This window comes from Globicephala melas, chromosome 1 (assembly GCF_963455315.2).
Source record: "Globicephala melas chromosome 1, mGloMel1.2, whole genome shotgun sequence".
In the NCBI taxonomy this organism is placed as follows: Eukaryota; Metazoa; Chordata; class Mammalia; order Artiodactyla; family Delphinidae; genus Globicephala; species Globicephala melas.
This window is the reverse complement of record NC_083314.1, coordinates 161,010,791-161,023,096: the sequence shown is the minus strand read 5'-3', so window position 1 is coordinate 161,023,096 and position 12,306 is coordinate 161,010,791. Positions and strand designations below refer to the sequence as shown.

At 46.3% G+C, this 12,306-nt stretch overlaps 1 protein-coding gene across 6 annotated transcripts in view; it reads right to left on the bottom strand.

Moving 5' to 3' along the window:
* The window catches only part of CSMD2 (CUB and Sushi multiple domains 2), a 671,005-nt gene that overhangs the window by 546,298 nt on the left and 112,401 nt on the right, over positions 1 to 12,306 (bottom strand). For all 6 annotated transcript variants that reach the window (XM_060308114.1, XM_030870139.2, XM_060308126.1 and 3 more), the window contains exon 3: positions 9,811 to 9,923. In XM_060308114.1, the coding sequence (XP_060164097.1) occupies positions 9,811 to 9,923 (113 nt within the window). The remainder of the gene's footprint in view (positions 1 to 9,810; positions 9,924 to 12,306) is intronic.

Sequence of the window (12,306 nt, the reverse complement as noted above, 5' to 3'; positions counted from 1 at the left end):
ATTTTTTTTTTTTTTCTTAGTGGTACATCCAATAAAGCTGCATCTTTTAACTGAGGACATCTTGGATTCAATGGAATATGGTCCCAGGTACCTTGAGCAAATGTCTTTCCATTACACTGGGTGAAATGATCCCTTATCTACTCACTTATTCAGTCATTATTTACTGAGCATCTACCATGCGTCAGATCCTGGGCTAGGCGCAGCTGTGAACAGTCTGCTTTCTGAGTGTTTATTCCACACTAGGCAGCGTTAGGAACCCTTGACACGTGTTACCTCATTTGTTCCCGGTGATAATCCCACAGAACAGGGATTATTATTATTATTGTCCCTGTGACAGCAGAGGTCAGAGGAGGTTAAGTGACCTGCTCAAAGTCCCACACTGGCTACTAACTGGCCAAGCTGAGAGTCGATTTTTCCTCCAGACCCTGAGCTTTCCTCTTGGTTCTCTCCACTGTCTGGGAGCACATACCGGAGGAGAGAAGGCGAACAAGGAACAGGAGATACACGAGGCACGCATGTAATTGGAGGAGATGCCTGGGGAACTAAGAGGGAAAGTAAAGGGAGTATTGGGCACCAGGGGCAGCCTCTGGATTTGGTTTAAGCAGAGATTGGAAGGAAACAAAGAGGCAGAGAAGAGTGGCCAGGTGAGGGAGGAAGGTTCAGAAGAAGGGACTCAGCGTGTCTGAAGGATGGGTGGGGAGACAGAGTGTGGCGTATCTGAAGACCAGACAAAGGCCAGCGTGGCTGGAGGAGGAAGCGGGTGGAGGTGAGGCTGATGCCCAGTTTTGACGGCCAGGTGAGGAGTTTGTACTCCATCTGGGAAGTAATTACAGGGTTTGGTATTTTTTATAAATTTATTTATGTATTTATTTTTGGCTGCGTTGGGTCTTCGTTGCTGCCCGCAAGCTTTCTCTAGTTGTAGCGAGCGGGGGCTGCTCTTCGTTGCAGTAAGTGGGCTTCTCATTGCGGTGGCTTCTCTTGTTGCAGAGCACGGGCTCTAGGCGTGTGGGCTCAGTAGCTGTGGCTCGCAGGCTGTAGAGCACAGGCTCAGAGGCATGTGGGGATCTTCCCAGACCAGGGCTTGCACCCATGTCCCCTGCATTGGCAGGCGACTCTTAACCACTGAGCCACCAGGGAAGCTCCAATTAGAGGGTTTTAAGTGAAAGCACCCCAAGATCCTTGCACCCTGCCTCTAATGACTCACAGTGGGTGACTGTGGTTAAAACCCAGCCTCTACTCCATGCACTAAGCCAAAGGCTCACAGGGCTGTGTCCCCTCAGGGTGGCCACTTGCGCTAATTTGCACAAAAGCCCTATATGGACTAGCAAAGATCCAGGTCAGGAGAGGTAAGCACTGGCTAGTATTGCAGTGTCCCTACTGTGTACCAAGCCCTGGACTAAGGTACCTCAGTGACAGAAGAATCAAAAAATAGGTGACATTCCTTGCTCTTGGAGACCCACAAGCCTTGACCAAAGATTTTGTCATAGGAAAGAATTTTTGTTTTCATTCCTACAAAACACACCTATTATAAGAGCTTCCTTTGACCGAGTGCCTAGTGTGTGTCAAATGTCATGCTAGGTGCTTTCTGCACCTTACCACTAATGCTCACTCCCCCCTTGAAAGGAAGAAATGATTATCCCATGTCCCAGAGGAGGGAGCTGAGAGGCTCAGTGCCTTGCTCAAGGTCACACAGTGAGGACATGGCAGGGCTCAAACTTGATCTCCAGACACCCAGCCAGGCATGAGAGTAATTTTCTCCACGTGGTCGAGGAATGGCTGCTTCTTGACCAGAGACTCTGTACCAGGCACTTCCCAGCCATTAACTCTTCAGCCCTCATTACAAACCACTGAGGTGGGTGCCGTAGTTCCTCTTTTGCGCAAAATCAGCTCGGGGAGGTCGGGAGATGTGAAAGGTGTCATAGCTAGCCAGCGCTGAACCTACCTCTTCCTGGACCCCACTCCTCTGCTCCTACGCACTCCCCTCCAACAATTTTAGGTCTAAGAGCTCCTTGAAGCTGGAAGCCACTTATAATTCATTCATATGCCTCAAAGTCTACCTAGGGACCTGGAGTAGAGCAGGTGTGTAGTAAATATTTGTTGAGTGAATGAATGAATGAACAGGGCCAGAGAGGTAAAGCAGATGTACCCCTTATCCCCAGGTCATCCAGCCACCTGAAAATGCTCCTTTGCCTTCACCCTGTCTTCTGACACCCTGAGGTGAGGAGGGTCAGGGCACTAGAATTTGCTATGATATCATCTTCAAGCTATGTTAATATTCTTCCCCAAAGGGGGAAAATATCACTATGCATGATGAACTGTTTGTGGGATTATTGAGGACGTGATATGAAGTTCATCCTGATTCCCCACTTATGGAGAAGTGCTGCCCAGTTTGTCTCAAATGTCACATCTCTGTGTATTAATTTGCTACTCCACTGTACTGATTAAAAGGAATGTTCTCCAACTCCCAAGGCAGAGCCCTCGGAAATGCAGCAGGTTGATTCAGGAAGCACACACCATCCCTTCCCAGGCAGAGGAAATGGACATTCATCACCTCCCCCCTCCCCCAAAGGGGGCCTCACCAGGCCTGCCATTCTGGCCTGAGTGGCCTGAATGGTGCAAATTGCATATTCAGTGTATATATGTATATGGTCAAATAGCTTCCATTAGTCCAATTTTGAGATGTCTGCAGAATGTCCCTGAATTGGGGAACTCTTTCAAATTGAGGAAATTGTCTGAGAGGCCGGGAGAGGGAAATCAGCAGGTCTAGTTACAGGAGGGAATAAAACCAGGAGGCGTCCATTTCTGGACCTCCATTTCCCTGCATGACATGATCACCTCTACCCTACTTCCCCCTCCAAAGGCCAGGAAAGCTCTGTCCCAAGCCTGCCTCTCCTGATAGAATGACAACAGGGAGCTCCATCTCTGTCCATCTGTCCCTCGCAGATGTGTCTGTCTGACGCTGTTCCACCATGCTCTGGTCCAGCGGCAGAGGTGACATTACTGACCTTGCACTGGGAGCAAAAACTCACCAAGATGTGGCACTGAATTGAGCTCTTCCTCCCCCGTTGTGTTCCCTTTGGGAGGGCAGGTGGGTAGGGGTAGAGAAGGAAATCATGATGGTGAGGATGGGACTTGGTTGAAACATCAGGCACTGCACCCAGTAGGCTCTCAATTATATCAGCTCAATGAATGAAAGAATCTCTACCACCCACTTAATGTGTGATCCCTGACTCTCTGGGCTCAGCTTTTCAGGTGGACTAGTGGTTCATGGGTGGGCTTCAGGGCATCTGAATTACATGAAAAACAACATGGAAAAGTGTTTGTGTGTGTGTGTGTGTGCGTGCGTGTGTGTGTGCGTGCGCATGTGTGTGTGTGTGTGTGTGTATGTCTGGAGATAGTCACAGCTTTCAAGTCCATGACCCCCAAAGTCTAAGGTCTGCTGGACGTGTCACTAGCACCATTAGCCCTAAAGCCAACATCTCTGATACAAAGAGAAGAGGACATGAAAAGACTGAATTCCCAGCATTGGCCTCGTCAGCTCCAACCCACCAGGGGACACGGCCCACGACCTCATCCCCATGTGGTGGGCAGTCTCTCCAGCAGTGCTGGAGCTCACGAATATGGAGACACCTCTGCTCCTTCCCCACAGATGTTATGGTCTGTTTGTAAGCCCAGACATACCACGAACAACTGGGTTGAGAATTTTAAGCAGACTCAGGAGCCAGCGGGCTGGGGTGGGGATGGGATTGTGACCTATGGAGTAGACATATCTATTCTTCCATCTCCTGAAATAATCCCAGTCTGGTGAGGTTAGAAGGAGGGTGACTTCACTCATTAGCTGACATTTATCAAGCACTGACAGTCTGCCAGTCCCTCATGTGACTTGTGTGTTCTCTCCTTAATCTTCACAACTCTATGAAGTATTATTCTTACCCTGATTTTACAGATGCAAAGGCCAGAGCTCAGAGAAATGAAGTAACTTGCCCAAGGTCACACAGCAAGTGAGTGGCAAAGATGGGATTTGATTCCAGATCCGTTGGAACCCAGAACCTGAGGTCTTAATCATTGTACTGTGCAGCCTCTCCCCTTGTGGTGATGAGGGAGTTTGCAAAAATAAGCATTCCTCATGCTTCTAAATTCCACGTGGGGATAATAAGTGATTTTGATTTTTAAGGAAGCCTCTTATATTTTTGAGAGTGAGAACGCAAGGTGACAGTTAGATTTAACTAAACAGAAATACCTGTTTTTAGATGTAGATGATTAAATAGATCTAATAGACTGAGACCCAGCAGTCAGAGATGGGCTCTCTTGCACGAAAGTGTCAGAGTGACTGCTCAGGATTGATGCGGCTAAAATGCAAAAGGTGCAGCCAGGATTAGGCATTAAAACCTGCAGAGACTCTTCTCTAGTTGATGTTTCTGATCTGCTTACAACTCTTGTTTACCTGCTGATCAACCTGTCAGAGACAGAAACAACCCATACAATCTCTGAGAGTCATGGGTGGAGAAGGCGTGAAGCCCAAGGGCTTGGGTGGGAGAAACAACGTCTAAACACAGCAAGACTAGAAACATCAGGGAGAGACACAGTGCGGGGGCTGGGGAAGTAACAGGCTTCCACACATTGAAAGACAGACAGAAGGACACAGTGAATGTTGGAGAATCAGAGACAGGGCCACTGAAACCAAGACAAACATAGCTGAATTCCAGAGGGATTTAAAAGTGAAATGGAAAAATAAAATGCTAAAAGAATGAGAGGAATATCTAAATGACCAGCTGATCTTGGCATGGAAAAGGCCTTTCTAAGCATAACACCAAAGGTAGATTATCAAAGAAAAATTAATATTAAAAAATTTGTGACATAAAAATTAAAATTACTGCACATCAAAAGGAAACTCGTAATATTCATAGCGTTAATATGCAAAATCACTTACAAAAGGGATAAGAAAAAAATACTAACACCCCAAAAGAAAAGTAGGCAGAGACGTGGACAGGCAACTTACAAAATGATCTACTAAAGGCCAGAAAGTGGTGACAGGTCCTCAACCTTCCTGATCATCAGAGAGATGCAAATTATAACCACAAATGAGATTTCATCTCACCCATTTTAATCAATGAAACTGACTTAAGACTCCCCAATGCGCAATGTAGGTAAAGGAGGGGAATGGGCCCTCTTACACCCTGCTGGTAGAGGTGTGCCCCACTAGAATCTTCCTAAAGACACCGTGGAATTATGTAATAAAATGAAAAATCGACACACTCTTTGACCCAGCAATTGCACTTCCAAGAATTCTAAGATAATTAGATGAGGGTTAAAGCTGTATGTACAGGGATGTCCTTCACTTAAATGTCCCCATGACTGGTAAAATAATTGTGGTATAGGCAAACCACAGTGGCTCCCTCACTGATACTCCTTAGGAAGAACAAAGACGGGCTGCTTTTATTAACACAGAAAAACGTCAGCCTCGTCAACCAGACTACAGAATTACACACACAGTGTAACCCCAAGTGCCCATGGATCTGCGTCTCTCTGCAGGTGTGTGGGCGTTCAGAGAGCTGTCAAGTGGACACTCACTGGAAGGGCAGAGGTGAGCCTAGATCCTCTGTAGTGCGTGGGCAGCCCGAGCTGGGCAGAGCAGGACAGGGGTGGATCTGGGCATCAGGAAAAGGAGGAGGAAGAATGAGTGGGGTCAGAGCTCCTGGGGATTCAGTGCTGGGAATGAGGATGCCAGATGTAGCCAATAAAAATACAGGACGCGCCATTAAATTTGAATTTCAGACAAACAACAGGCAATTTTTTTTTAGTAAAAGTATGTCCCATGAAATATTTGGGCTATACTTACACTAAAGTTTTTTTCAAATTTTAAAGAATTGGAATAATTTAAAAATCAAATTAACTGGGCACCCTAGATTTTATCTGGCAACCCTAGCTGAGAGGCTGTGGACATACCTCTTATTGATTCCCTGAGATGACCCAAGTCATCCGGGAGGGGCGCTGAAGCCAAGGCAGGCTTCCTGTGTCCACCCTGCCTCTGACTTATTTCCAATCTACCTGCCCATGAGAGGGAGTCACCAGTCTCTACCTTCCTCCAGGAGTTCTGCAGGGTGTGCATTGCAGGAGAAGAGTACAGTCTTTAGAGCCAGAAAAGTCACGTTAAAACTCCTGGCCATCAAGTAGCCTTAAAGCTGAACACAAAACTCCTGGGTTCCAGCTCCAGCATCTATCAGATGGAGACAGCAACGTCTGTCCACCAGGCTGTCTCGGGGATTAAATGAGATAATGTATGTAAAGAGCCTGGCGTACAGTCAGTGCTTAATACAAGTGGATGCCCTTCTCTCCCGTCCACGGCCGCAGCCCACACGCTTGCCCCCAGGGATTACAAATCAAGCATCCTCTGTCATCTCGGGCTTTGACGATCGGCCTTTTTGATCTTTTCCGTGACGCGGCAGCAGCTCTGAGCTGACACCCTTCATCTGACTTCACCTTTCTCCACAATCCCTAGCAGCAGTCCAGTTCCTTATCTGCACTTTTCACTCTCCCAAGGAGGGTGGAGGAGGAGGAGACTCCCTTTGATAGCAGACTTTCAGGGACGTCAGCCAAGGGGAGCTACCAAGAGCGGGACCCTGATGGCATTTAGAAACAGGTCCTGTGACACCCAGAAGGCTGGACGCGAGGAGGCTGTCCTGACTAGGGTCAGCCCGGGCAGATGCGGGACTGGGGGGAGGGGAGTTCTCTAGAGCCTGTCTGTCTGCTTGCTGTCCAGCCCTAGTGACTAAGGTGGGTTCTGCAATGGAGGGAGGGGCTGAGAGCCAAATCTTTATGGTCCTTTTGACCACTGGATCGCCCCTTCCCCCCAACAGAGGGCCCAGAGAGTTTGAAAACCTCTGCCCAAGGTCACCCAGCTACTCAGTTATAGGCCCAAGAGGCTAGCATTTATCAGTAAATCCCTAAATGTGGGCTCATCCTGTGTCTTGTTGAGAAGTGCAGTGAGACAGAGGGCCCAGGACCGCTGTGGATGTCGTCTATCACACGGTTCATCCGCAGCAGTGGCTGCATCTGTGATTCCCCCCACCTGCCCTCCTTGCCCCTCCGCTGTGGGTGTACCAAAAGTCAGTGCGACTCACACTTTTCCAGATGCACAAATTGCCCCGTGGTCCAGTCCCGAACCAGATCGTCAGGGTTTGGTGATAGCCCCAGCCTTGGCTTCCCCACACCTGCCTCTCCTGTGAGCCATTCTGCCAGGCAGCACGAAGAGCCACGAAGACCACGGAGCTGGCGGAAACCCTGCCCAGGTGACTACAGAGAGTCACTCAGCTATAGCAACCTGTTTGCACCATGCAGGGCCTGCCTGGGCCTTGCCTGGAGCCTTTCCCTTCTCAGTGCCGATGACTTAGAGACCTGACACCATGAAGTGGCTGACGGAGGGCGGGCCCTGCCTTCTGTCCCGTTGGTCCTTCTCCTGTTGGGGTTGCCACCCCCGGGCCAGGCAGCGGGGAGGAGGGACCCACTGGCCTCCACTTTATCTTAATGATTCGTGGCCTCATGTGAATCGCAGCCCCTTCGTGAATCTGATGGAAGCCCGAGCTCAGCCCTGTCTAGAAGGATTTTCGGCAGTGACGAAATGTTCTCTGTCTGTGCTGCCCAGTATGGTAGCCACAAGCCACAGGTGGCTACTGAACACTTGATAGAGGCTGGTGCAAGTGAGAAATGAAATTTTAAATTTGACTGAGTGTTTATTCATATAAATATAAATAGTGGCATGTGGTTAAAGGCTACTGTTATTGGATAGCACAGCTCTAGACCGGGGGTCATCAAACTCTTTCTGTAAAAGGCCAGATAGTAAGTATTTTCGATTTTGCAGGCCATGTGGTCTCTGTGGCAATAACTCAACTCTGAATTTGTAGTGCATGTAAAGAGTCATAGACAATGTCAGCAAATGGGCTTGGCTGTGTTCTAATAAAACTTTATTTATAAAAACAAGCCAGGAACTGGATTTGGCCAGGTGGGCCATAGTTTATTGATCCCTGATCTAGACCCTTTCAAGAAGAAAATACATATACCCTTATACGTTCAGAATGTGGTTTCTAATTACAAGGGGTTTGCAGACCTTTGATGCCCTACTGTAGACCTCCCCATGGATTCCAGGCTAGAACCTCTGATTTTTCAAGGCTCTATGAATGTACCTTCAGCTCTGCTCTGCCTGATGGAGAAGCACTTGGCATTGTTTCCCAGAGCAGGCAACCTGGTCAGGGATCAACAGGACACTTTTTTCCTAAAACCTCCTAAGAGTCCAGGCCTCAGACAACTATCCACAAAGACTGCTAAATGAGGACACCATTAGGGCCCAGCTGGGTCCCGCTGTGTGTCAGCCCCTCCTGGGATCTCTGCAGCCACCAACTCTAGTGTCAACGACTCATTCCCCCCACCATCCCCAAACACAGCCAGTCCCCCCAAGGCCCACATACTGTGGAAGAAGCTTCTGAAGAGGCCTCTCTTACTTAATCAAGAGGTTGTAGCTCAGACTCAAAGAGACTTAGTTTGGGTTCAGAGCCAAAGGCTGAGGACAGAACCAGGATGACCAAGATCACAGGCTTGCTTTTGGGAGGAACTGATTGTTTTTTCCAAAGAAATTGGGTTATCCCAGGAGACTTCACTTTAAAGACAAATAGGTCTTTTCAGAAGCCCTCAGTTAAAGCAATCTGGAGTTATGTCAGAAGCCCCCAGTTAAAGGCATGTGAAACTTTCTCTGGAGCCTTCTTCGTACCTTTAGTTAAAAATAACTGAGACCTTCTCAGGAACTCGCAATCGCTTACGTTAAAGCACCGAACACCCCTTACCAACAGGCGTGAATTTTGCCGCGGGAGTTAGGATCTGCCCTCTTTCTGTGGTATACTCCTAGCCAAGACAAAGGTGGTATCTGTTTGTATATTGCTATAGCTCCATTCAAGAAAGCATCACTTATTCTTTAAGTTCTTAGAGGCAAGAGGAAGAAAGCTTTCAAATAACTGGCATGCTTTACTAGGGTGTTATGTCATTATTGTTATTAATTATCATTAACAGTCTTAAAATACGCCTATGAACGATCTCAACACAAAATAGCAGTGTGGGTCTTAGCCAAGAGCAGCATAATTACCTATTAATGAGATGTAAATTTCCCAGGAAAATGACAGTGATCTAGACGTACCACCTTCTGAACTAACATAATAAAGTTAATAATAATAATAGTGTATAATCTGAAGATATTAGTGTTAATTTGAATGCTAACACCATATTTAAACAGGCTGAGAGAAGCGGCAATTATTTGCGTAACTCAAACCAAGAAACCCTAATCTGTGCTATCAAGGAAAAATTGATTGTTCTTCTCTGAATGATATAAAGCTGACTCTTTGCAGTCACTACAGTGAGAAAAAATTTTTTCAGCTACTTATTTTATGTCTTTTACTTAGGGTTTGTATCTGCCTCATTTCCAAAACCAAGCCAAGGTACCTTATAATACAGTGAAGCCCAAGAGAAAACAGAATTAAAAAAATAAAAACACAACAAAACCCAGTTAAGGGGAGAGAAGAAGATGTTACCAGGCCCTCAAGATAAACGACGGCAGCTCAGCTCTGATTTCAAGTCTCAGTTTCCTGGAAACAACGCAGCAGGGGCAATTTAAGTAACTGAGTTACTGGTTAGTAACCAGCCTTGTTAGGACAGACACAAGCTCTGAATCTGAAGAAGCCCTTCCCGGCAGCTAAGAGCAGCGCAGCCCTGCCTGCGGCTATTACAACCTCACACATACGGCTCCTGAGGCCAGGCCGAGGCACCTACCTTCATAGCTGGCATGGAAGCCCTGTGCGCTGACTGCGTAGTCACTGATGAGGCGTAGAGAGAGGGTGGTGGCCGCGCTGACGACGGTGGCCGGCAGCTGAAAGCCTGTGAGCCTGAAAGACAAAGAGGTGAGATGGAGGGAGGATGACCCCCTTGGGAACTAAACATGCCTTAAGCATTTATTGAGCACCTGCTGGATGCACGGCGCTGATCTAGGCACAGGGAAGGATACGAAAGAAGTTGAACGCCAGGCATATGCAAGGTGTTCAAAGTTAAAGTAATTTCCAGCAAAGGTGATGGAGACCAATCACAGAAATATGGGGGGCTACACCCCCGAAGCCATGGGCTACCCCCGACCTGGAGGCTCGCTCATTTATGGCTCTTCTCTTTCTCCTCCTCCAGTTTCTTCTCCTGATGTATCCAAGCAGGACCCTATGGGGCCTTCCCCAAACAGACTCACCCCACCCCATGTCCTCCACCTGCCTCTTGTCCGTAGAAAACTGTAGCCTCCTAGGCCTTCTCTGAGTTCCAAAGAGTAAATTTAATCAGAGAAGTGAGAAAATGAAGAAAGAAAGGAAAACAGTCAAGATAGACAAAATAATAATAGCTTAGCCATTATACAAAGTCAAGGACCTTTAGTTCCTCCTCAGGGGCTACAGATAATATTCTGAGCCATGTCCTTTGAGCTGTTTTGCAGATGCTGAAAATCCCATCAGGTGAAAGAAGTTAACTGGATGCTGCCCACAGCACGTAGATCCCCAGACCAGTTGGAACCAGAAGGTTGAGGATGTTGACTCCCGATTACCTCACCACCAAACAATCAGAAGAATATCCACAAGCTGATCACTTACCCCACAACCCCCCTCCCTCACCCTGTCTTTACAAACCTTTCCCTGAAAGCCTTCAGGGAGTTTGGCATTCTAAGCAGTAGCCAACTGGACTCCTTGCTTGGCACCCTGCAATAAACTACAACCTGCTGTCAGCAGATTGCCTTTATTGCGTGTGGACAAGCGGACCCACATTTCGTTCAGTAACACTGACTCTTCCCCTTCTGGCTAAGGTCCTTTGAGGCTCTGGGTAGACTTTGCCACAAATTTACAATGAATAGTCACCAACAGACAATATTTATTCACACACAGAGGAAAATATATCCAACTCTAAGTAGCAGAATGCGGACGCTTCTTGTCATGGACATTATTCTTTAAAAGGAATAGGTCTACTGCTTTTACAGAAATGATAAGTGCTTATTATTTTTAAAAGATGAAACCAAAAAATAAAAACCCAGTACAATCTAGAAATAATTGTTCTTGACAGTTGACATACAAAGAGATGGAAGGATGAGTAGTTCAGATCATATTCAGTGAAATAATTTCATACAAATGGGATCCTATTGTATGTGCTTTTAAAATTAAAATGCTTACATTTTTTCCCTGCGAGTTAAGTAAAGAAAAAGAAACAGGGGTGAAACAAAAGGAATTGTTGAACCTGAAATAATATGTTTTTAGCACAAGAGAGTCATTTTTAAAAGATTCTTCTAATTTTAAAAGGATAAAATAATGAAGCCTTCACTGAACACTTGGGAACATATTTTAGGAAAGGAGTTGTCCTCTGCTGGGTGTCCACACATGGTGGCCCCCACAGGTGACGTGATTGAGCACAAAGGTGGTGGCGGGGTGGCCAGGCTCCTGTCCACCTTTGTCGTTTGTCCCCTATCTGAGGCTTATCTACCGTCCCCCACCCCCCTCAGGGCTCAGGGAGGAATTCAAAGTGTACCTTTACCTCCATTTTTAAATTAAAAAAGAAAAACTGTAAAAAAGATAAAGGGAAAAGTGAAAACTGGGAAGATTATGTATAATATATATGACAGGAAGAGGGTTAGTATTCATAATCTATAAAGAACACTTACAAACCAATATGAAAAAGGTAAACAGGGAAGGAGGAAAAGAGCAAAGGATACATATGAACAGAAACAGAAAGATGTTCCACCTAATGAATATCAAAAATATGAAAACTCAACCCACGAGACTCATTTTTCATCTTTCAGGTTGGCAAATATCCAGAGCTGGCAAAGATTAGAGAAGACGAAGCCTGGAGTTATCAAAATGATACTAAGGAAATGCCACACATGACACACATACATCTGACAAACCAGATGAAATGGACCAGCTCCTTGAAAAACACAAACTACCATAATGTCCCAATATGAAATAAATCATTTGAAGAGCCGTATAGCTATTAAGGAAATTGAATTCATAATTTAAAAACTCCCCCAAAAGAAATACCCAGGCCCAGAAGGTTTCAATAGAGAATTCTACCAAATGTATAAAGAATTTACACCAATTCTTTACAATCCCTTCCAGAAAACAGAGAAAGAAGGAGCACTTCCAAACTCACTTTATGAGGTATTACCCTGATACCAAAACCAAAGGCAGTACAAATAAAGAAGACTAAAGACCAATATCCCACAGAATATAAATACAAAATGCCTTAACAAAA